The following is a 26,029-nucleotide window of genomic DNA, read 5'->3' on the forward strand; positions in this document are numbered from 1 at the left end:
AAAGAGGGGTTCTGATGCTGGAAGAAGGATGCTATGCAGGCAAAATCAACAGATTTTTCACCAGCAATTCTTATCACATGAACTGTGAGGACCAAGGAAACAGAAACATATAAATATTTATGAAAGACAGAGATGAAATGGTGTGGTGGAAAACTGTGCTAGAGAAGCCAATCCCGCCCCCCTCCCAAAGCAGCCACACCACACATAGCGAGCTGTGGGTTAGGGGTACCCACTCTACCCTCTCCTTGGCTCCAAAGCAGATGTTCACTACAGTCAACTTAGACATTGTGACTCAGAGACTGAAAGTTCTATCAGGCACTTGGACTGAGGATCTACATGGAGATAAGCAGAGAAAGGTGCTCTGTGAGAGAATAAAGCAAAGAAATGCAAAGAACGCCAGAGACCAGGCAGCCCCAGATAAAAAAAGAGATATGACTCCTTCCCTCCAGCCAGTGACTCCAGCGCCTTGCAAGACTCAGCTGTATTTCCTGCCCTTGGCAAAAACTCCTGGGTCCTTCCAACATGTTTTCCTTTGTGTGTGTGTGTGTGTGTGTGTGTGTGTGTGTGTGCGCGCGCGCGCGCATTAAAGCTGGATTTAACAGTTTGCTGTTCCACAAACCACAAATAAAACAAAGCACAATAAAAACATAAAGGCAGGGAAATGCTGTTTTTTCTTCTAACATGTAAGAATTGAGTCAGGTGTTTCTCAAGACTGTTTGATTTTTATCTTAGTTTTTCACAAACATCCAGAGAAGGGGTAGGGAAGGGTGCACATGACAAGGCAGCTGAGTTCAAGGTCTGGAGCAAGAAGCTCTGCATCGCTGTAGCTCTGATGGGGACGGAGACCCTCTGGGCAGAGCTATGCAGGGAAATGCTCATTACTCTGTACCCCCTACCCCAAGTCCGCTTTTGCCAAGAGGTGGATTGAGCTGTGCTAGCACCAATGTGGAGAGTTTTGGACATCCAGGCCATATCTGTAGCAGCTGTGGCTATCTTGATGCATAAGCTACATTCTCAAAGAATTTCACGTCAAACCAGTGGTTATAAACGGAACCCGATTTTCAGTGCTTGGAGATAACCTACACACTTCTGTTAAAATCACTTAGCAAAGTGAAATACAACCTGTTTATCAGCATTTATGTAAGGCAATATTTTAAAAATCAGAAAAAACTTTTTTTAAAGGCAAAGTTGACAAGACAAGCTGGATGAATCAAATTTCTGCTTTGTTCTGCTTTCACTAATTCCTGACAGAGCCAAGTTGAGGCCTGATTATAAAGCTGTGCTTCAGCTCCCTTAGCAAATCTGTTGCTGGAAGAGAAGGAGCAAGCACTTACTTTTTGAAAGTAAACTGTATTTTAAAAGCACCAGGGGACTGGTCTATTTAAAAGAACAATGGGGTGAGTGGCACTCTAATGATGGACTCCAGCTTGGGGGCTTTGACTATCCTAGTTCCTTCTTGGGTCCCTTTTGGCTGAGAGTGAAGCAAATAAACAAACACCCCCTGATGGAGAGGTCCTTAACCAGGGTGTGCAGCAGCATCACCTGGGGAGCTGTAGCCTAGAACACACGCCCAGCCCCACCCACCAGCATTACTGAGAGGGGAAGGGATCCTGGCTGTGTAAGCTGGAAAAGCTCCCCAGGTGATTCCGCTTCAAGCTTCCGGTTAAGCACCCAGGCTAATGAGCCTTATTTAAAAGCTCAGGTTACTCAGCAAAATCTGTTGCTTTTAAAATGGACCACCTTTAGAAAAACCAGCAATGTTGCATGCCAGGATGGGACTCTCTCCCCAGAAATGAAAAAAGCAACCCCTGAGAAACGGCGCTGGGACAATAGGAGGGCCAGTGGCTTCTCCTCACATCCTAGGAAGGAAAATCAAAGGGGGAAGCTGCAGGGAGTTAAATGACTTAATATGCAGCTAACCAGCCTTTTATTTAACTTGACATGCCAGTTAACAAAGCTATTACTAAGTGATAATTTCTTAATTGAAAGGGGGAAGAGAGATTTGTTTTATATTTTCAAAATAATCTATAATGAGCATTACTAATTTGACAATCAGAATTTGTGTGTGTGTGAAAAATGACTATTTTGAGCTGTTAAAAGGGAGGGTGAGCAGACCTGCATACGGCAGCTTAACTTGCTGTGTTTTTGCCTTAACTGGTAGCCGGTGTCTGATAGTGCATGACTGAAAGATGGTGTGGTTGATTCTATTAGTGTGCAATTGTTCGCAGGCATTTTACCTAGAAATCACTTGTGCCATCATGGCCATAGTATTTTTACAGCCTCATCTCTTACTGAAGTGTACCTCTAGCTCTGAGTTCAGTCACAATGAACTAATTTGTAGTGTCTCAGTCATCCATGCTTTGCACATGCAATTTCCTCTCCATGGAATATGAAATACCTCCCCTTCCCTCCTCTTCCTTCCCTTCAGCTTCCAGACTCCTGCCAGCAAGCTTATAAGTCACCTTTCAAATCTCAGTTCTCCTCTGAGACCATCTCTTACTCCACTTGCAAGACTCCGGGGCTCCATATATCTCCTGTGATCCCTGGACCAGGCACTCTAGACTGTCATTACAGCAACTCATTGAGTGTATTACGATGGTGTGTTTTTGTGCCTGTCTCCCCACCATTCATAACAGTTGACATGCACTTGGTAGATGTCATCATTTGATCACTGCAGCAATCCTACAGGGTACCTTTTACCGTGACTCCCATTTCCCAGTGGAAGAAACTGAGGGTCAAGCATAGTAGCCTGCCCAGCTCTCACTACAAGTAGATGGTTTACCTGTGATACAATCCAGGTTCATCTTGCTTCTGAGTTTGTGCTCTTAACTGCCATGTGAGCAAACTTCAATCAGAAACTGTCTTTTCTTTTTTCTTTTCTTTTGAGACACAGTTGCTCTGTCGCCCAGGCTGGAGTGCAATGGCATAGTCTCAGCTCACTGCAACCTCCACCTCCCAGGTTCAAATGATTCTCCTGCCTCAGTCTCCCGAGTAGCTGGGACTACAGGCGCCCACCACCACGCTCAGCTAATTTTTGTATTTTTAGTAGAGGTCGGGTTTCACCATGTTGGCCAGGTTAGTCTCGAACTCCTGACCTCAAATGATCCACCTCGGCCTCCCAAAGTGCTGGAATTACAGGCGTGAGCCACCGCACCCTGCCTGAGAGAGACTGTCTTTTCAATTTGTATCTTCAATGCCCAGCCTACAGGAAGTGCTCAACGGATAATGATGGATAATCATTTGGCAGTTATCCATTGCCAAAAGAATGGATAACGTCACTGCTACCGGCTTTGGCAGATCTCACTCCAGGTAAATCATCCTGGGGGCATTAATTACCTGCTGGAGTTCCCTGGTTAAAACACCTGTGACACCAGCCTACACATACGCACAGGGCTCTGAGGTGATTTTTTTTTATGACAATAAAGACATAAAAAGATATAAGGTGAACCTACGTGGGCTGCTTATAGCATTGTCAGTTATGTGTGTGTTTTCATTTGCTTGAAAAACTGAGGATATTAAAATAAATATGACTCTATTCCATCTACTTGAGATTGTCATTTTTTTTTTATTCGGAAGAGAATTTAAGAAATGCTGACTTTATTAACAACATTGGCATAGGACAGTAGCAGATTGGATTAAAATACTGTATCAATGTTGAATTTACTAAAGTTGATCACCGTAGTACAGTTTTGGAAGAGAATATCCCCATTCTCAGAAAATATATACTGAAGCATTTAGGGGTAAAGGGCTGTAATGCACACAACTGACTCTTAGATGTCTCAGAAAACAAGTGTGTGTGCATGTGTGTGGTTTGTATGTGTGTCTGTGTATGAGGAAGTGAAAGGGACTAATGTTAACAACAGATGACTCTGTGTAAAAAATAAATGCATATCCTGGCCAGGCACAGTGGCTCACACTTGTAATCCCAGCACTTTGAGAGGCTGAGGCAGGCGGATCACTTGAGGTCAGGAGTTCGAGATCAGCCTGGCCAACACAGTGAAATCCTGTCTCCACTAAAAAAAAAAAAAAAAAAAGCTGGGCGTGGTGGCATGCGCCTGTAGTGCCAGCTACTTGGGAGGCTGAGGCAGGAGAATCACTTGAACCCAGGAAGTGGAGGTTGCAGTGAGCCTAGATCGCTCCACTGCACTCCAGCCTTGGAGTGTTTTGGAGTTTGTCCACCTCAAAAACAAAACAAAGAATGAATGCGTATTCTTCATATTATTCTTATTTTTACAAATGTTCTGCAAGTTTGAAATTATGTCCAAATGAAGAATTAAAACAAATTGCTGACCTTGGAAGAAATGAACATCCCTGAGAGGAAGGTGTAATGAGAGTGTTTCTTTGAAATACAGTGAGCAAGAGCTGGTAAGGCTGGTCAGTGCCTGACAGTGGAATGAGGTTTCTTTCGGGCTGACTTGTAATGGCTGGTTTTCTTTACCTATTGATGTGTCTTGAATATGTTTACAGTTCAGCTGGCCCAGTTCTCTGAGAGGCAATTGGGTTTCCTTGCAGATGTGCCGCTGGGAGGACAGTGGTGCCTGTGCCTGGAGAAGCCCCTGGCCACGTGCTGGGACAGAGGGACATATGGTGGCACGACTCCAGCCACAGATGCAACTCCCTCAGGAACAGTGGGGCCTGCAGTTGGAAGGGGCCCCCTCCGGCTCGCAGCGCTGTGTGGACAGTAGCATCTGTGTGACTGCAAACTCGCCCACTGTGAGTGGGAACAGTCAAGGCTATCTGTGGCCTTGCATCTGCTGGTCCCATTCACCAGGGCAACATTGTGCTTGGCCAATTCTAGACCTCCTGGACGCAGTACATGCAACTCAGCATTAGAATGTCAGTTTCAAAGTACTAGAATGACATTTTGCTGTTACAGTCACCCCACAAGCATTTTCTGAGCATCTTCTACTTGGGATTGCTTCCTTTTTGCTAGGGACTGTGTCACGTGCATACACATAGCATTTTATTTTTAGCTCTCATGCTGACTTTATTGAACACGGTGCAGTTAATATGCCCCCAATTTTCCATAAGTAGAAAACTGTGACACAGAGGTTAAGTGGTTTCTGAGCTAACGTAGAAAAAATGTGTAGCAGAGATTTCCTAAACAAACTTGCAGCCTGGCAGGAGGGGTAAGAAGACGCACAAGGAACACTGGACCAGGTGGAAGGAATGGGGTGCCAAGAGAAACCCAAGGTCTTGGTTGGGAGGTGAAAAGGAGTGTGGCCACTTTTGATTCTGGGGTAGGAGGCTTTATTTGGGAGGTGGCATTTGTGTGGAGCCTAATAGGATGATAAGAATTTTGAAAGGAAAATCATAAAAAAGAGCTTTCCAATGGAGTCGAGAGAACATGGTAAAAAAACAAAGTAGGAATTGAGATCATAACAACTGTCATTTATTGAGTTTTTTTCTACATGCTAGGAACTGTGAAAGGTGCTTTAGATAAACCAACTCATTGAAACAGGAGTTTTCTGAAGTGAGCCCTATTACCATCCTCATTTTAGGGTAAATGGAGGCATCCATGGAAGGTTACATGCATCTAGTGTGGTGACAAAGACCACAAGCTTAGAAAGTACTTCATGATAATAGTGAAATGATGATCATAATAGGAAAAAGGAGGGAGAGGAGGAGGAGGGAGAGGGGAAGAGGAAGAGGAGTGGGGGAGAAGGAGAGGAACATAAGGAGAAGGAGGAGAGGAGGGGAGGGGGAGGAAGGAGGAGCAGGAGGAGGAAGAGTGGAAGGAGAAGGGGGAGAAGAAAGAGGGGAAAAAGGGGGAGGAGGATGAGAAGAAGGGAGGAGAAGGAGGGGGAGGAGAAGAGGAAGAGGGGAGAAAAGAGGGAGGAGGGAGGAGGAGAAGAAGGGAGGGAGGAGGAGGAGTGGGGGACAAGGAGGGAAAGGAGAAGGGGAAGAGGGAGAGAAGGGGGAGGAGGAGGAATGAGGAGGAAGAGGAAGGGAGAGGAAGAGGAATAGGAGAGGAAAGAGAAGGGGGGGGAAGGGAAGGTAGAGAAAGGAAGAGGAGGGAAGAGGAGGAAATGAGAAGAGAGGGGAAGAGAAGGGAGGAGTTGGGGAGGAGGAGGGGGAGAAGGGAGAGGAGAGGGAGGGGAGGAGGAGGAAGGAAAAAAGGGAGGGAGAGGAGGAGAAGAGGTAAGAGGGGGAGGAGGAGGAAGAGGAGAGGGTGGAGTGGGGTTAGCGGTTAGTCCTGGAGGCATCAGAAGCTTCTCTAGGGAGCCTGGTTTCTATCCTACTCTGCCTTAGCCTTGAGCAAGCAGGCAGATAGCATTAGTATTCACTCCTTGCTTGGGGGCACTTGAAAAGTTTATAAAAAGTTGTAGGCTGTTAGGATAAAAGATGCTCTGGAGACAAGACGGTGCATCTTCCTCAGTCACTTCCTCATTCTTTTCTCAGCTCTGATTCTGGTGTTTGATGTTTACCCAAACCCGGCAAAGAAAAAAATCCCTCTACTCACTGTGCGGTTTGTAGGTAACTTAAAGGAAATGCATTCAGGTGGTTACTTGCCCGGCAGGGTGCAGGGATGGTGTGGGATGCAACCAACCCCTCAGAGGGCAAGGGCAGCTCATTCACAGTGGCCAGGATCCCTAGGGCAGCCTCGGGCGTCTGTCCCACAGCACAGGACACTCTAGTGAGGCGCTGGAAACTCAGCCCAGGGCGTGCCAGGTCCCACGGGCGCCTTCCAGCCTGGGACACCTGTGCCAAACCTGAACAGGGAAGGTGCAGAAAAGCGTGTGTGTGCTAAAATATAAATTAACAATTAAGGGTTTCCTCTGCTGGATATTCTCTGCAGTGGGGAGGAGCGGTGGGAGAAAGAGGCTGTTTTTGCCGCTTGGGGTATGTTTGCCCAATTGGTAAAGGTAGAATCGTTCTTTTCCAAAGGAAAGTTGTGTGGGAGTTGCTTCCTTACTGAAAACAAGGAAAAGCATTAGTGAAAAGATGAAAGATCAACAGACAATCAAAAATGCACACTGCCAGTGTTAAGGGCACAAGCGAATTTTCCTTATAGGATTCTCAATACACAGCTATTTTGAAATAAAATGCTTCTAGGTCTTCCCTGCCTAAAGCCATGTGGAGAATACTAACAGCCGGGTACAAACTTCATTAAACTGGCCACAGCTGAAAGGAGCTGGTGCCAACCCACTGCTTTTCGCTGACCGAAGTATCTGGCTGGGTTTTTGCCCTCATTCTGAAGTGACTGCTGTCCATCCCCTAAACCTTGAGCATTGTTTTTCTAGACATCTTCTAGTGTAGGGTAATTGGAAGAAAAGTAATGGAATATATCCCTGCCTCTTCTATTTCATGGTGCAGGGACACTGAGGAGAAAACGAGTTTCCTATAAGTGCTTGGAGATCCTCCCCAACTCCACCTTCTGATTTCCATAAGCATTTGGCATCAGAGTCTTCTGGTAAACCCCCCAGCTTCTATAATTGGACAATTGGCTTTATATCACGGCAGGAATTCGTGCCTCTCAAGTTTCTAGGGAAGCTCTATGGCAGCAATCAAGTAGTAGAGTTGTTTGAATAAAAGTAGCTTCTATGCTTGTAGGAAGCATACCCAATTCCAGTTAGCTGTATGAGATGCATCCATTTTGGAGGTTTGTGAAAATACGCAAGGCTCCTGTCTTCAGGAGAAAAACAGATTTACATTCCTCCCTGTCTCAGCAGGGAGCCTTCAATCAAAGGCAACCAACAAATCAACACATGATTATGTCATCACATTGGTCCTGGTTTGTAATTATACATTTATTTGTGTGTGATCAATGCTAGTCTCCTCACTGGATTCTAAACTCCCTGAGAGCTTTTCTGTCTTAATTACCCTGAACTCCAGTGCCCACACAGTACCTGGCACATAGGTCATGCTGTAAATATCTGTGGAAAGAAGGAAAAAATGGAGAAAAGGAAGGGACGAAGGAACAGAATGGAGAAAGGCAAAGGGAAAAAAATAAATGTTCCAGGTGGAAGGATTTTTTTTTTTTTACACTCATCCTGTCCAACAGTATATCCAAAGACATACATAAGATGGAGAAAATAGTCCTTGTCTCAATAGTTATTTTATGTTACTTTCTAACTCAAATAGTTAAAAGTCATTTGTAGGTCCCTGCTCTGGGCCCATGCTTTGCAGGATCTCACTATTGCTGTCCTCAGCTGTGCCCCTTCCTAGAGTATGAAGTCCCGGTGGGACTTTAAGCTTATTCTCCCCTTCCCCTTCCTCAGCATCTGTGTGGACTTCTCCCCAACAGTTCACCCAGGTCTCCACCACAAGTGTGCATGCCCTAGGCCCAAGGGGTGTCCAAGGAGTGACTATTTGCAGGGGATGAGGCATGGATGGAACTGTGGTGTGCCTGAGACCCTCTCTCATTGTGGGATGGAGCCCGCAGTGCAGTAGAGGGAAAGAAGGGAGGTGTGAGTTATGGCTCTTGACCCAGGCCCGCCTCTCTCTGCGTGGCCAGGGTTCAGGGCAGAACCTCAGGAGGCTGGAGGTTGTAGATTCTAACCTGGCCTTTCAGGTCATGATGAAGGTCTATTTGTCAGGGTAAGAGGTTCAAACCTCCTGCAATAGTCCTATTTAGCATCTGATAGCTTGGTTTATAACTTTTGAATATTTAGATACATTCCATGTGGGCAAATAGGAACACACACACGTATATATGTATATGTGTGCATTTATCTGTGTGTGTGTGTACATGTATAATTCTAAAGTTCACCCGTCAGTGTACCTTGATGATGAAAGGTGAGGGAGGACCCTGACTTTGGACAGCATGGATCTGCCCGCCACTTACCAGCTAAACTGTTTCCTTAGGGCAAAAATAGAGATAACAATAGTACCTATTTAGTTGGATTATTGAGATTATTAAAAGAGAGTAACTAACATACTCCTAGAATATAAGTGCTCCATGCATATTATAAACTAAAATTTTTTTCCTGCTCCTTTCACTTCATGCATGAAGACATATTCACTCACTCATAAATACTTGCATTGTATCTATTATCTATCTATCTATCTATCTATCTATCTATCTATCTATCTATCAATCAATCACTCTGTTGCCCAGGCTAGAGTGCAGTGGTGTGATCCTAGCTCACTGTAGCCTCGAACTCCTGTGCTCAAGCAATTCTCCCACCTCAGCCTCCTGAGTAGCTGGAACTACAGATGTGCACCATTACGCCTGACTAATTTTTGCATTTATTTGTAGAGACGAGCTCTCACTATGTTGCCCAGGCTGGTCTCGAACTCCTGGGCTCAAGTGATTCTCCTGACTCAGCCTCCCAAAGTGCTGGAATTAGGGGTGTGAGCCACCATACTCGGCCATTATGTATATTTCTTATTCAATCTGAGAACTAACTATAATATTATTCATTTACTATTTTAGTTCAAGTGGATTTCCCTTTAAAACATACACACCAAGTTTATGGGTATTGATACCAATGGTTTCCCAGGTGGTTTTTGTTTGTTTGTTTGTTTTTAACGGATTCTCATTCTGTTGCCAGACTGGAGTGCAGTGGCACTATCTTGGCTTACTGCAACCTCTGCCTCCTGGGTTCAAGTGATTCTCCTGCCTCAGCCTCCCGAGTAGCTGGGACTACAGATACGTGCCACCACACCCAGCTAATTTTTGTATTTTTAGTAGAGATGGGGTTTCACCATGTTGGCCAGGATGGTCTTGATCTCTTGAACTCATGATCCGCTCACTTTGGCCTCCCAAAGTGCTGGGATTACAGACGTGAGCCACCACGCCTGGCCTCATATAGGTATTTCACAAAATGATTTCCTCCATTAGGATCATATTCAAAAAGCCCTTCCCCTACTCCACAATTACAGAAACAGTCACATACATTCCATTTGATTCTTCTCTATGATTTCATTTTTGAAACTTAATTCCTTAACCCACCTGGAATTTATTGTGGTGTGGCTGTGAGGTTAAGGAAAAAAAAAAAATTCAATCTAATATAATGTTTCTAAAAAGCCAGTTGTCTCAGCATCATTTTTGGAATAATCTTTCCCCTCATTCATTTACATTTCTACCTTTGTCACATAGAAAATACTTTTTTTCCAACTTGGGTTTCTTTCTAAACCTATAAGTCCATTTTAATGATCTAGTTAACTTTTGATGCCAGTATATACCGTTTTAAGTTTTGCAGTTGCATAACATAGTTAATACAGAAGAGTGCAAGGGCTGCTTGGTTTTCTTCTTTTTCCTTTATTTTGGGCGGCGGGGAAGGGAACAGGGTCTTGCTCTGTTGCCTAGGCTGGAGTGCAGCGGCGTGATTACTGCTCACCACAGCCTCAACCTCTTGGGCTTAAGCCATCCTCCCACTTCAGCCTCCTGAGTAGCTGGGATTACAGGGGTGCACCACCAGGACCAGCTAATTTTTTTTTTTTTTTTTTTTTTTTTTAAAGACAGTAGTCTTGCTTTGTTACCCAGGCTGGTCTCAAACTCCTGGGCTCAAGCCCACCTCAGCCTCCCAGAGTGCTAGAATTACAAACATGAGCCACTGTGCCTGGTCATTTTTCTTCTTTTTCAAAGTTGATCAATTATGTGAACATCAACACTAGAATCTGCAAATGTCACTTCCTGTATCAGCAATGAGGAAGCACCCTTATTTTATAGATAAAATAAGCACCTTATTTTACAGATGAGGAAACCGAGCACAGAAAGAAGAGACACTTGCTCAAGGTCACAAAAACAAGGTAGGTCCAGGAACAGTGAAACACAGGTAGTCTAGCTGCAGGGACCATGATCATAAACTTTGCAAAGTGGGGCACACCCAACCTCAAAATCAACCTCCTTCAAGTCAGAGCATTTTCTCTGCATATCTATTATTATTGACTTCTTGGTATTGGTTTTATTTATTTGGTTGTTTTATGATTTCATATGTTTCATTGTGTTTTGTTATATACTTTCTATTTATAATGCTTCTTAAAATTTTCTGAAGAAATTTACAGACTATTTTCTTTCTTCTGTTCTCAGAAGTGGAACTTATTATGTTCATACTTTAAACTCTTTGGCTAGGTTTACTAAAACCTAGGTTTTAGTAACTCTTTGGCTAGGTTACCAAAAGCATTAACAGCTACTTCTTTGGTTTTCAAGGTCAGTGAATCTTCATATGGCCGCATACACATTTTAGTACAATGATAACTGGAGAATTTTAATAAATAAAGTTGTAGAAGATACGGTTTATGAACATAAAATGATTCTATTATTAGATAAAATTTCAACCGCACTGTGACATAATTTTTATTGTTTTAATTAAATTGCATGGAAAAGAAACAATTTTATCATGAGAATAAAGAGGATGATCGTTCAAAGTTATCTGTGAGAATATCGTGGCTGTACTGCATTAGCATCTTGACTTTTAAGGTGATGTTTAATAGAGACACAACAATTCTTTAGGTCGTAAAGGCAATTCTTGCTGTTTTAAAAAATGTTATGAGAACAGGTATGATCACATAAAGTATTAAAAAAGGTGAAAGAATTTTCAATATTTTCCACTCTATATTCTACTGCTTTGTAAGAAGACTGACAAGAAAACCCACATTTCACTAGATCGTATCTACATCTCACTGGCAGGAAAGAAGGGCCCATATGAGCTACCTACCTAAGTAGGAACTATTATTCCTACTTTACAGATGACAAAACCAAAGCTCAGAGGCTAAGTGACTAGTTGAATGTCAACAGACCAACTGAAGAAAACTCAAAATGTCACCACTCACCAAATTCACCTGTCTATCCAGCCAGTGCACACATCCTTGGCAGATGTCTCCCAATTAAGTGGAGTAAGTGTGTGTGTGTGTGGGCACAGTGAGGTGGCCCACCATGCCTGCAGGCAGCTCTAAGCTTAAGGAAGTTCTTATCCTATTCCGGTATCCATCTTCCCCTAATATCTATCCATGTTCGGCCCTATGGAGTATAAGCCTCCCATTGAGTAGTTTTTAAATATTGGAAAACTACCAATTTCCTCCATCGGTTACTATCCCTTTCCAATTGTGACTGTTTTAAACCTTATTTACCGAGTATTTTTGACTATGTGGCATTTTACCTTGTATTTATTTATTATTAATCTCATTGTCATTCTCAACTCTGAGGAATAAATACAATTAGCCTCTGTCTAAAAAGTAATAGTTTCTTTAATTATTTCTTTTATATGATGATTTTGAGTCCTTTTGCAGTCCTGGCTGTCTTTTTATGAGCACATTTCTATTTGAGAAAGTCAGCAGGAATCTGGATTCTGGAGTCACTGAAGTCCCAACGCTAGTTCCAACTCTTCCTAGAAACGTGATCTTAGAAACATTAATTTATATAACAGAAATGATAATACATATATTACAGGTATGGTGTGAGAATTAAATGAGAAGGTGTCCATGTATTGTTCCCGACTGGTTTCATGTGCCAATGCATACTGCTCATTTTATTTTGCTTTATTTCTATGCTATTGAGGTCCTTCTAAGAATATTTGCCCACTGTGGCCAGGCGCAGTGGCTCACACCTGTAATCCCAGCACTTTGGGAGGCCAAGGTAGGCGGATCACAAGGTCAGGAGATTGAGACCATCCTGGCTAACACAGTGAAACCCCATCACTACTAAAAAAAAAAAAAAACAATGTAGCCGGGCGTGGTGGTGGGCACCTGTTGTCCCAGATACTCGGGAGGCTGAGGCAGGCAGGAGAGTGGCATGAACCTGGGAGGCAGAGCTTGCAGTGAGTTGAGATTGCGCCACTGCACTCCAGCCTGGGCGACAGAGCAAGGTTCTATCTAAAAAAAAAAAAAAAGAAAAGAAAAAAGAAGAAAAAGAAGAATATTCGCCCACTGTGGAACGACTTTTGCTGCCGGTGACTCCTCTGTCTCCCCCAAGCAGGGTTATATAGTTCCTTGAGACATTCCCTTCACCAAAAGGCATTCCTTAGCTCAGGGAAAGGAAAGTGGAGAGGAATGGTGAGTGAGACCGTCTTTTTTTTTTTTTTTTTTTTGAGACGGAGTCTCGCTCTGTCACCCGGGCTGGAGTGCAGTGGCCGGATCTCAGCTCACTGCAAGCTCCGCCTCCCGGGTTCCCGCCATTCTCCTGCCTCAGCCTCCCGAGTAGCTGGGACTACAGGCGCCCGCCACCTCGCCCGGCTAATTTTTATTTTTTATTTTTTAGTAGAGACGGGGTTTCACCGTGTTAGCCAGGATGGTCTCGATCTCCTGACCTCGTGATCCGCCCGTCTCGGCCTCCCGAGACCGTCTTTAAATGCCCTGAACTACTGCCCCCTTCCTTATTGTCTACTATGTAGATTTGGGGAGTGATTCTCTTAGCAACCTCTTAGGTTTGATACCAGCAATATTGACCCATGAGACTACCCCAAAGCCAAAGCATGAAACATAGAAGGTGTTCAGTAGGGACAATACCAGATTTCCTTAAATCACAAAGCAAGAGAGCACATCACACTGGATGTCTCACTCTGGCTTCCTGCCCCGCTCCATATCAACGGGCAATTGACGTTGGGGGGGGCCATTTCCTATTCTGGCCTTCAGCTTGCGGTTACATGAGAGTGTTGGACCACACACTCTCTAGCATCCTGCGATTCTAACTTTCTATGGATTTCATCAGTTTTATAGATATGAGTCCAACCTACGACTTTGGGAAACAAATGATTCAACTGCAAAAAACACTTGAATCCCACTGATCTATTTTATCAGGAAGAAAAAATGACACCTTCTTCCTGAAGATTGTTTCCGGGCTCCTTGAATTCTGAGAGATTTTACAATTACTTTCTATTTTTCTTACTCCTTTCTGCTATTGCAAAATGGTTATTACCAATTATTAACTAAGTGATGTTTAATTTTAGAAGTCAAGCTACTTGTAAGGGCCCATATAAATGTGTGCTAGGGTTAGCTTTAGATTTGTTTTCTGCTTCTATTTACAGCAAGGACAGGATTGAGAAGAGGTTTTATTTTATTAAGCTTTTTAGCATGATTTAATTTTTTAAACTCAGCACGTATTACTTTAAAAAGTTAACTGAATAAAGATGTATGTTCATAACTTGAACCACACAGAAAAGTAAAATACAAATAAAATTGTGATCTCATTACTTAAAGAATAACATCGTTGGCCATGCACAGTGGCTCACGCCTGTAATCTCAGCACTTTGGGAGGCCAAGGCGGGCACATCACTTGAAGTCAGGAGTTCAAGACCAGCCTGGCCAACATGATGAAACCTCGTCTCTACTAAAACGCAAAAAAAATTAGCTGGGCATGGTGGCGTGTGCCTGCAATCCCAGCTACTTGGGAGGCTGAGTCAGGAGAATCACTTAAACCCGGGAGGCCAAGGTGGCAGTGAGCAGATCGCGCCACTGCACTCCAGCCTGGGAGACAGAGCAAGACTCCATCAGAAAGAAAAGAAAAGAAAAAAGAAAAGAAAAGAAAAGAAAAGAGAAGAAGGAAAGGAGGAACAAAGGAAGGAAGGAAGGAGGGAGGGAGGGAGGGAGGGAGGGAAAGAACCATTGTTAAAATTTTGATGCAATTCCTTGTAGCCTATTCATTCACTGTTTCTAATGCTTAGTAAGTGTTTAGTAACACATACATACACACTGCACATTGTCTCCTTTCTTCTTCACTCAACATAAGGAAAGCATTTCCTATATTATTAAAACATTTTTAAAAATGTGTGTGTGTTACATGTGTTATATGTCACACACACTTTAACCACACAAAGACAACAGGAGAACATCAAAAATCAAGATGCTTTCACGTCTCCTCACACATGTGATTCTTATAATCCTGTGTGAGAAGCAGGACTGGAAATATTTTCAACTTCCAGCTGAAAATGCATAGCTCAGAGACAGGAAGGAACTTAACGTTGGTTAAGATCACAGGCTTGGGGTACCACATACCAGCTGTATGACCCTGGGCACAATAATGGATCTAAGATTTGTGTACCATGAAGCCTGTATCATTTTAGGGGTTCTCCTTAAGGAAAATAATAAAAAATTTACTTGTGAAAATTTTAGTGATTTCATGTGATCTTGTAAGTATATTGCCAGGACCTCTCCCAGGGCCATGGAAGGGTCTGTGTTAAGTGAGGAGCCCTGTAACTTCATTTCACCTGCTTGGAGGCAAATCTGCCTCTGTTTGGGTAAGTGACTTACTTTCATCTGTAAAATGGGGATAATAAAAGTATTTGACTCTGAGTAGTTAGAAAGATTAAACAAGATACTGTATTGTAAAGTATTTTGTAAACTTCCTGGCACATAATAAGCACTTAAGGGTCACCTGTGATTACTAATGTTATTCAAAATCCTGTCATTGTGGCTGGTGTCATTTGAGCTACTTCCCAGAGACTGAGCGATTTATGTACATACTTAAAGTTACACCTTCAAGATGGTACAGCTTGGCTCATTTAATAAGCATTTATAGAGTTCCTGCTAGATGCTATGCACTGTGCTAGGCTCCAGTCTCAATTCATTCTCACACCACATTCATTAGAAGCACAATTCAGGTATCCCCTCCTCTGGGAAGCCCTTCTAGGACCCTAAGTCGACTCACTACTATCTGGGCACTTATCTCGCTGTGTGACTGGGTTTGGTCATGACCAGTATTCAAGGAAAAAGACACTCTCCTGCCCCTCTGCCACCCCGTTCATTTCAGTTCAGTATAATCGATACTTTTCTCTATGCCTATAATACATTATGGAGGTGCTCAATAATCTTAAATGAGTTGACTGAGAATGTGTTTGTTCTCACAGGAAGATTTCAGTTTCTTTTGCAAGCTATTTAATTTGTAAAAGTAAGCAAGATGTGCGCGAAATAGTTTGAGACATCTGAAAACAAAACAAGGTTGCCTCATTGTTCATCTTGTTTTTGTGTGACAGCTTTACTTTTTCTCATTTTATGACAACTGAAATTCTCTATTATATTGCCAGACCTCATTCTGCAAGCTTCTCTCTTGTGCTAATAAAAAATATTATGGCCACATCGGGAAGTCCTTAGGGAATGTGTTCCGCATCAGGAAAAGTAGTTAAGCTCTGGGGTCCTAAGGGAGCCTGGGAAAGTCTATCCAGAAACTATGGGGTTAGGATGTATTATCTATTTAAAAACAGAACTGGACTTTGCAAGTTTTACGATATCTTGGCTTATTAAAGCCATTAACTGAGAATTAAAATTTCTGGATTGTTACTTTTATAATAGCAGTCAAGTGTCGGAAAATATCCTGACCAGTCAGTAAGGCATACAAATAGAGAAGGCAAGGAGTAGCTGTGACTAAAGCGCCAACTACATTTGCTTGGTACCTGGGAATTTACGAGTTAGCTTTTGCTATCATTATCTGTCTCGCTAAAGCAACCCTACGAGGCAGGTGGGAAGGTGGATGCCAGCCTCTTTTGACAGACAACACTGAAGAGCTGGCGCTGGAAACCAGATCTGTCAAGACATCGTACTGCTTCTATCACTCTCACCACCGTCCCATGCTCTTGAGAGTGCCTTCGATGTTGTGGGTGTCTTCAGAAAAGCATGCGGATCTCTGTTTAGGTTTTACTCAAGTATTCCTCTCCGTAGAGGGTGACCTGGGCTACATGAACATGGGCACCTCAGCATCAGCAGCTTTCCATGAATTCCTATAGTAAGGGGTTCAGCTTATCCTTCATGTGGCTGAAGATGTATGATTTCACTGAACATTGGCAGTTACAGCCAAGTACAACTCCTGCCTTCAGGATCCAGAAGGGAAGAATGACATTAAGCATGTCACCTTGGTGAAATGTTGCAATCACCTTCCGGGTAATGACCCGGCAACCCCAGGGACTCCTCTGAAATATCCAATCCTCTAAGTTTAAACACATTTCAGAATTAATCCATCTGAATTCTTATCGCTGCAGATGCAAGCAGAAGGAGTTATGGCAGGTCTGAAAATATTAGTGGCCAACTCCCTAGCAGAAGCAGACTCTCCCTACACCCCATTATCCGTGCACAGCTCATCAGCGGAGGAACAACTTTACCTTCATTATATTTTCTACTTGGAAAAAAAAGAAATCTCAGTAGGCCCAATCCGAAGGCTATGAAATTCAGAGAAACAGAACTAAGAAGCGAGAAACTAGCCCTTTGTGTTAAATAGATGGAAATGCTCCAAGCGCCTTTCCAGTCTGCTTTCTGTTTAAAGGCCTTGCGTGAGCGCGGGAGGCTGGGCCTCATCTCTGGCTCTCCCCAGTCAGGACCCCTTACTCAAACCCTCCATCTCGGCAAGAACCCTTATTCCCAAGTTAGTTGGATTCCAAGTCCATAAACCGGGTCAAAAGAATACAGAAATTTCCTACTGGAGCTCTAAGTGGTGGCTTTCACGGAGGACTCAGCGCCATCCTCCCACCTGCCTCCTCCCATCGAACATTCCCTTTTAAGAAAAACACACACCAGTCTTCGGGAAGCTGACGTAAACATCCTGAGGAAATAACCACTGTAAGTGGCTTCTAAACCCATTTCCCCAAGGAAATAATCAGCACCTCTTTCCCAAGACAGCTCCAGGTGAGCAAGCGGGGAAGGGAGCGGCACCTCCGCGTTCTCAAAAGTAAAGGCGCTTGCGGAACTGTCTACTGATTCCTAAGCGCGCGCCCATCCACTGTCGCATTTAATCCTCCGAACGACCCACGAGGTGGTAAGGGCGGGGATTTTTTTTTTCATTTTACGGATGAGAAACCAAGGCCCACAGCGCTCGTTCCCTCTAGCCGCGGTCACGCAGGGCACACCTAGGGGAGCCTCTGCCTTCAAGCTCCGGGACCCCCCCCCCGCGGCACCACGAGGTCTCCGGAGTTAGCCCGTGTACGGCTGCGGCCCTATGGCCTCATTGTTTTGGGCAGGCGTCCCGCTGTACGGGCCTTGGGCGACTCTATGAACCGCGGGCCCAGCCGCTCTGCGAAACGGTCCGCGGCGGGACGCAAAGGGCGCGGCGAGCCAGGCGGCTTCCGGAACAAAGGAGAGAAGAGCGCGCGGGGACCGAAGGGGTGTCAGCCCTGGTGGGCAGCAGAGGGGGATGCGAGCGGAGAGGAGCAGCGCGCACCGCTCCGGCCCGCCCCTCAAAGCCTCCTTCCCTCTCGCGCTCGGAGACTGTCCCTGGGAGATCCGGGAGGGGGCGCAGCTCGCAGTCCTCGCCGGCAGGTCCCGTCGCAACCTCCCTCTGCCGCCACCCCCACCCTGAGAAGCGCACAAAGAGCTGCAGGGCACCGAGCGCTCACCTCCCGTCGGGGCGGTGCCGCGGACTGGACCGGCGCGCGCGCGCGCGCGCGCGCCCGCCGCACCGCCCGCCTTAAAGGGCCCGCCCGCTCCGCGCGCGCACTGCGCATGCCCGGCCGCGGGGCTAGGCGGGGAGGGATAGGGGAACAGCGGGCGCGCACGCCCGCGCCGGCCGCTGGCGCTGTGGCCTGCGTCCCCGCGGTGGCGGCGCGGCGCTCGTGCGCGTGTCAGAACCCGCAGGGTCTCGGCCCGGGCGCCGGGCGTGTGCTGGACTCTGGTGCCATGCATTCCAGAGGTCGCCAGCAGCCCGGCTGGCCGAGCTCGCGCGGCAGCCAGCTTTCCCTTTCTCAGTTTCAGGGCCAGATGGGCGAAGTGCTGCCCAAGGAGACAGAAATGTAGACGCGGGCGCGCGCGCGCGCGGGTGCCAGTGTGGGCGGGCGTGTGCTTTTGTGTCTCTTGCCCTCCCGCGCAGGTGGACAACCCGCGCCGGGAGTCACTCTGCCCGTGCGTCGCAAGACTTGGAGTCCCGTTTTCCATGTCGGAGTAATCGGGTCGCCGTTTGGGGCGGACTACGGACTCTTCTCCCAGAGGAAGCTTTGGCTCCACGGAAGGTTTCTTTGGAGCCACTAACGGGACTTTCTAAGGACCGCTCTTCTAGAGCCGGGCCCCAGGCACCAGAGTTGGGCGGGTTTTGTTTTCTGAATCAGGCGAGGGAGGAGACTTGGGGACAATGATTGTCCTCGGCTGATAGGTACATACAAGTGTCCCGAGCCTGCCAGTCCCGCATTAGACAACAAAGAGAGGCGTTAGCGGCGGCGGGGGAGGGGCGCGGCCGGGAGGAGGACTGGGCGGGCTGCGGCGAGCGCGGGGGTGGGGGGTGGCGCTCTCCCTCCGCTCGCTCAACCCGCGGCCTCCTCCCGCCCCCGACCTGGCGCGCGCCAATCGCCTCCCCCAGCGATAGTGTCAGTAGCATTGTGGTGTCAGCTCCCGCCTGTGACGTTGCGCCTCCCTCGTCCCCCTCCGGAGTCGTCTGGCTGCAGAGGCTCAGTCAAGAGGCGGGGAGGAGAGGAGGAAAAAGCGCTGAGTGAGGGCGGGCGGGCGGGAGTGGAGGAGCCGGGGAGGGGCTCCTTAAAGAAACGCTTCTGTCGCTCGCCTGCTCGCTTTTCGCTCGGCATCGCGGCCAGCCAGCCGGGCACTCGGGGGGCACGCGCGGCCACCGCTAGAGCTCTGCCCCCACCCCACCCGCCAGCAGATCTGGGGTGGGGACCCAGGCGGGGCCTCCTGCAGCCACTGCCCGGTGCGGACCGCACAGAGCGACCCACTCCTCCCAGCACCGAGGAAGAAACAACGGAACCCTCAGCAGGCGGCCGGCCTCCCCGCCCCTGACCACCCGCTTCCCGGCTGCCTTTGTGGCCGCAGCTTCTCGCCGCCGAGCCGAGGGCCGGCGGGGGCGCGGCGCGCACGGCCGAGCGATGCCAAGCTCGCTGTTTGCAGACCTGGAGCGCAACGGCAGCGGCGGCGGCGGCGGCGGCAGCGGAGCGGGAGAGACCCTGGATGACCAAAGAGCCCTGCAGCTCGCGCTCGACCAGCTCTCCCTGCTGGGGCTGGACAGTGACGAGGGCGCCTCTCTGTACGACAGCGAGCCGCGCAAGAAGAGCGTGAACATGACCGAGTGCGTGCCGGTGCCCAGTTCTGAGCATGTCGCCGAGATCGTAGGGCGGCAAGGTAGGTCGAAGAGGGATGGGGAGGTAGGGAGCGGTGTAGGGTCTCAGGCCACTGCCTCGCGGGGAAGGCGTGTTCAGTATCGGGATCTGCGGCGTGGGGTGCCTTGGGGAGAGAGGAAGAGCCTCGCGATGGGCCGGCGCCCCAGACAAAGAAAGTGCAGGCAGGCTGTCTCCCGGAGCCGCGCCGCTGCCCTGGCGGGATGCACTTTCTTCTGCAAAAATCACTGCCTTCTCCCCTAACGCCCCACACCCAACCCACCTCCAAAAAAACAATTTAAATGTAAGATGTTTGGGGGAGGGGGCCTTTGATCAGTCCTTTGGGAGGAGAGAGGAGGAGGAGTGAGCATAGGATGGGAGGAGGATTCTGGATTTCTGCAAAGCGGAATGGAGCCCAGAGGAGGAACAATGGGTCCCAGGACTCACACCCCACCCCCTGCCCCCAGTCCACCAGCGCTGAGGCATCGCGCCTGCAGCTGCCTTCCTTGAGCCCCTTCCCCGTGTCTTCAGAGCTGACGGCGCGCCCAGCTGGATCCCAGCGGCATCTCCCCAGATGACTTTTCTGGGATTCTCGGGTTTGATTCGGGACGACTGCAGTCACTGGGGGAGGGCCAGGTAGCCAATGGGCTGTTCCTCGAGCGTCTCGCGGGTGGGATTCACTGCCCAGCCCGTGGCGCGGCCCGAGGTCAGTGAGGGAGACGCCCCCTTTACGCCCATCTCTTGTCCTGCCCTCTCGCTGTCCTGAACGCGGGCTGTCCCCGGTCCCCGCGGTTACCCCAGGATAATGGGCGTGTCCATCTCTCTCTCCCACTTCTTCCTCCTTACCCTGGTTCCTAGGTTGTAAAATCAAAGCGCTGCGGGCGAAGACCAATACTTACATCAAGACCCCAGTTCGCGGGGAGGAGCCTGTCTTTGTTGTGACGGGCAGGAAGGAGGATGTGGCCATGGCTCGGAGGGAGATCATCTCCGCTGCCGAGCACTTCTCCATGATCCGCGCCTCCCGGAATAAGAACACGGCACTAAACGGCGCGGTGCCTGGGCCGCCCAACCTGCCCGGGCAAACCACCATCCAAGTGCGGGTGCCCTACCGCGTGGTGGGGCTCGTGGTGGGGCCCAAGGGCGCCACGATCAAGCGCATCCAGCAACAGACGCACACGTACATCGTGACACCCAGCCGGGATAAGGAGCCGGTGTTCGAGGTGACCGGCATGCCAGAGAACGTGGATCGCGCTCGAGAGGAGATTGAGGCGCACATTGCTCTGCGTACCGGCGGCATCATTGAGCTCACAGACGAGAACGACTTCCACGCCAACGGCACCGATGTGGGCTTCGACCTGCATCATGGGTCCGGCGGGTCCGGTCCAGGCAGCCTCTGGAGCAAGCCCACCCCCAGCATCACGCCCACCCCCGGCCGCAAGCCCTTCTCCAGCTACCGCAACGACAGCTCCAGCTCGCTTGGCAGTGCTTCCACAGACTCCTACTTCGGCGGCGGGACCAGCAGCAGCGCAGCCGCTACCCCGCGCCTGGCAGACTACAGCCCCCCCAGCCCCGCCCTGAGCTTTGCGCACAACGGAAACAACAACAACAATGGCAATGGGTACACCTACACAGCGGGGGAAGCCTCAGTGCCATCCCCCGACGGCTGCCCCGAGCTGCAGCCCACTTTTGACCCGGCTCCCGCTCCCCCACCTGGGGCACCACTTCTCTGGGCCCAGTTCGAGCGGTCGCCGGGAGGTGGACCTGCAGCTCCCGTATCATCTTCCTGCTCTTCCTCCGCATCTTCGTCTGCTTCTTCCTCCTCCGTGGTCTTTCCTGGGGGTGGCGCCAGTGCGCCCTCCAACGCCAACCTGGGGCTATTGGTGCACCGCCGGCTGCACCCTGGCACCAGCTGCCCGCGCCTGTCCCCGCCCTTGCACATGGCCCCGGGGGCGGGAGAGCACCACCTGGCTCGCCGGGTGCGCAGCGACCCAGGCGGAGGAGGCCTGGCCTACGCCGCTTATGCCAACGGGCTGGGGGCGCAGCTGCCTGGTTTGCAGCCGTCGGACACGTCGGGCTCCTCCTCTTCGTCCAGCTCCTCCTCCAGCTCTTCATCCTCTTCCTCCGGGCTTCGGCGTAAAGGCAGCCGCGACTGCTCCGTGTGCTTCGAGAGCGAAGTGATCGCCGCGCTGGTGCCCTGTGGCCACAACCTCTTCTGCATGGAGTGCGCCAACCGCATCTGTGAGAAGAGCGAGCCCGAGTGCCCGGTCTGCCACACCGCGGTCACTCAGGCCATCCGCATCTTTTCTTGAAGGCAGCGGGCGCTAGTGCGCACGGTGCGGGGGGGGAGGGGGAACCCCTCCCCATCCTCATTCCCCAGCGCTCGCCTGCCTCTCTGGTGCCCCCGCCCCTTTCTCCTTCCCGGCCCCACCAACACTCTTGAGATCCGAGAGGAGCTTGGAAAGCTGTAGTATCCGCTCATTTTTAAAATTTAATTTTTAAGTAAAGGAATTTGCCAGGATATCTGCATCAAGAGTACTGTAGCCTGGGAAACCTCTGAACACCTGAAATGCATGCTCTATAAATAATAGGAACGGCGACATTCTAGTAATGATAGTTTTTACACTGTACTTAATAGGAAGCTTCCAAAAGAAGAAAACCCCACAAGTTTTCCATTTTCTTAAAGTAGGAAAAAATGAACAGTAATGATGATGAAGATGATAGTAGTGCTGTGGGATGTGTGGACTGTTTAGTGTGTTCCCCTTTGTGGGTGGGTTCCTATGATACTTACTATAGAACACAGTGGATCCTTTTTGAATGTTCGTGGAAGGGCCAGGAGTTCCTGTGAAACCAGGATACTGCAGCTTTATTAAAGTTAAATAAACTGTAACATATCTCTTATATATTAAAAACGTTTAAAAGTTTTAAAGAGAAATTGCATTAATACAGATTGAAGTATTTTATTCTTTTTTGACTTGAAAAATTATATTTCATATTGCAAAGATGTTTACAAGTATTTTAATTTAAGTTCAGTGAACTTTTTTGTAGCTGGGTTAAATCTTTTTATTTTAGTATGGCCTTATGGCAAAGAACACTGTATTATTTTAATAATCACACAATTGTGACGGAATTACAAACCATAAAATGTGTAATGTTTTGAACAGTATTCTGTTGGGATGGAGATTTTATAGGTTCAGACAAATCTTCTAGATCTGCTTCACCCAGCATATTTTCTATTCAGTGATATAAAGCATATTTTATTCTATATTATTACAAAAACAGAAATGTATAAACATGTCAAAAAGAACTGTTGATGCTTTCTAACATTTGTATAAATAGAATTCAGTGCAAGTTACAAAAATTCTGTTGCACCACTATAGTTTTAGTATTTCTATTTTAATACATTTGTTTACCACTTGTTTATGTATATGTAGGTGACGTTACTTGAGCTTAAATGTACTTTACTGAGCAAAGTTTAAAAAACAAAGTATATTTTATTTTATGATAAAGGGCCTTTAACCTCATGGTCAAATACTAATATTATATTTGCTGAGACAAGATTTGAAATTGTATCAAGAGTTTTATTTTTCTGACATTTAAAGTTCTACATAATAAAGGTAAAACTTAAGTAATGGTGCTACTTCATTTTTTAAGTATTTCTATATAAATAAAATATTGAAAATCGTATCTTGTGTGGTGACTTGATTTTTTTTTTTTAAGCCTCTTGGAATCTAACTGTAAGGGATCACTTTAAATTGACGAGTTGAAGTACAGAATTCCCAGGTACCTTTTTTATATTATGAATAGAATGGATTTTCAAAACAGGCCAGGGTTGTGTTCGGTTGGATGGGTGGCCATGGATTACAGTATTTTTTCTAAAAATTGTAGTTATCTACTGAATTAGGGCCTCCATTAGACACACAAGTCACAGTGCCTAGGGCCCATGATACTTTTAGGGGTTCAGGAAACTTTATTTTAAAAATTAGAAAAAAAGGAAATTAAAATATTCAAAAAATGTTTTAGTTTTCAGCCCCACAAAACAGCATTTTGCCTAAAACATTAAGAAAAAATATTGAAATGTTTTAAGTTATATCAAAAATAAATATTAATATGGATATTAGGAAGGTAAAAAGGGCCAGGGAATGTCATCATTCCACCCAGCATGGGCCCCTGGGAGGATAGTAGGTCTAAGGCTCTTTGCCTGCTCGGTGGCAGAGAGAAGTTGGTTTCAGCTCAAGGTCACTCCCTTGGGGAAGCTGAAGAAGGAAGAAGGGATGACAGTTTCTGCTTGCAGAGGACCTTGCTGGATTTGGGCACTGGTCTTAATAGGCTTCTGCTTGTAGGGCAGACTAATTGGTGTTGACAGGCTGAGGGTGTTAAGTGTTTGTTGTTGTTTGAGGGAAGTTTTTGTTTGCTTTTGGCAGGCTCCACCTGCTCCCTGGCTGTGGGGCTTTGTCAAGGGGAGGAGCCACGTGCTTTCACTTAACCTGAAGTCAGTCTTCTAGAGAGTATTTAGGAATGACCAGAGCATGTCACTGAATTTCCAGCAAACTTCCTGGCTGAGTTGCCCCTGGAGAACAGTATCTGACTGGAGTATGGCAGGCATTTCTTTTCATCTCAGCAGGTGAATCTGAAGAGTAGACTAGTATAAATCGATCTTGGTGTAGTCCCTCTTTCCTTTGTGTTAATTTTTACCTGTTTGATGATTTAGTCACTGCCTACATAGCTCCTGATTCAGTTGGTTTACGTGATGCTATGTGAAGGCAGTAGACAGGACTTCGGGGTGGGAGGAGTAAAAGGAGTAGCTCTGCTTGGAAAATTTCTGGCATCATCTTCAGCTCTGGAAAGTTCCCAGGCAGTGTTTACCCCCTTTGCTTCTCTCTCAAGGACTGGAGGTTAGCTGAGGCCTGGCAAGGGGAAATGTCACCATGTCCAAGTCCCCCTTTCCTTCAGCTGTCTGGAAATGCCTAGAACAGAATGAAGATTCTTTTTGCATGTAACTTTCTTTAGTCATGTAACTTTGCTTTTCTGCTTTAGCAGAATAATTACAGACAATGCAAGGAAAAAATAATAAAGCCTTGATTGGTTGATATCTATCTAATGGGCCCTTACTCATTCATATAAGATTTTTTTGTGGTCCATGTGCCACTTTGGGAAATGAAGAAAGATCAGATGTTGAGACTGCCAACATACCTTAGGATGGCCTGTATTTTTTTTTTTTCTTTATAGTGAGAGGTTCTCTTTGTTGACAAAAAAGTTTGGGGATATATTATTAATAAAATTAGGATTCTTGAAAGGAGAGCCTGCTCTCTAACATGGGTCTCCCCTGCTAAGCCCAAGTCCCTGTTACCAGCAGGGGATGTGGGCACATGCTAATATTATAGATGGCAGTCACTTTTGGTTTGAGTTAAACCTTTTGTCCCCTCCTCCAGCTTCCCCAGGTGACTTCCATGGACATGACCATTGGCTGTGGAGGTGACAGTCCTCTGGCCAGAAAGACGAGAGGTGCCACATTCATGTCCTCCAACTCCCAGCAGCTTCCTTTTCTACTTCTCCACCCCTCTGAAATCTGTCTTTCTGCAGCAACAAAATACCAGCTAACAGACATCTTTTCCCCTAATTACTGTTCCATGTTTTATTTCTTTAGATAGAATAGCTTTCAGTGGAGATAGGGGAGGGGATGATTTTGCACCCCTCCATTCTGACAATCTCTGGAGACATTTTTGCTTATGATAAAAATGGGTAATTGTACTGACATTTAGTGGGTAGAGGCTAGGGATGGTGCTAAACATCCTACATTGCACAGGACAGCCCCCACACACGGAATTATCCAGCTCAGGGATGAGAAACCCTGATGTAGAGGAAGCAAATGTATCTTTCTGCTCCCTTCATTCATTGCCTTGAAATTGGTGGATTTCTTCCAGCATTTACATGCCTAAAGGCGGTCTAGGATTACCCATGACCCAGTGTGGCTCTATATCAGGAACATTGTAGGCAAGGTCAAGGCTGATGTCTGAGCATAGGAGGTCACAACAAAGGGACTCTTTTTATTCACCCTAGTGGTAGATTGTGCCCAATGAATGATAGTAATGATTACATGGAATGCTCAAAGCATTCTTATTTCCATTCTCTCC

General features: G+C 47.0%; 1 protein-coding gene across 1 annotated transcript; it reads left to right on the forward strand.

The window, feature by feature from the left end:
- Nucleotides 1-19,044: 19,044 nt before the first annotated feature.
- MEX3B (mex-3 RNA binding family member B) lies at nt 19,045-23,582 on the forward strand. The gene is made up of 2 exons (XM_003901304.5): nt 19,045-19,923; nt 20,757-23,582. Exons 1-2 carry the CDS (start codon nt 19,671-19,673, stop codon nt 22,205-22,207), a joined length of 1,704 nt encoding a protein of 567 aa, XP_003901353.1. The 5' UTR covers nt 19,045-19,670; the 3' UTR covers nt 22,208-23,582.
- The last annotated feature ends 2,447 nt before the right edge of the window (nt 23,583-26,029 follow it).

This window comes from Papio anubis, chromosome 7 (assembly GCF_008728515.1).
Source record: "Papio anubis isolate 15944 chromosome 7, Panubis1.0, whole genome shotgun sequence".
NCBI classification, from domain to species: Eukaryota; Metazoa; Chordata; class Mammalia; order Primates; family Cercopithecidae; genus Papio; species Papio anubis.

Bases quoted from the DNA above. Each gene is read 5' to 3' on its own strand.
- MEX3B (XM_003901304.5), top strand. From the start codon at position 19,671: ATGCCAAGCTCGCTGTTTGCAGACCTGGAGCGCAACGGCAGCGGCGGC. The intron at 19,924-20,756 runs GTAGGTCGAAGA...CCTGGTTCCTAG, and splicing joins CGAGATCGTAGGGCGGCAAG to GTTGTAAAATCAAAGCGCTG.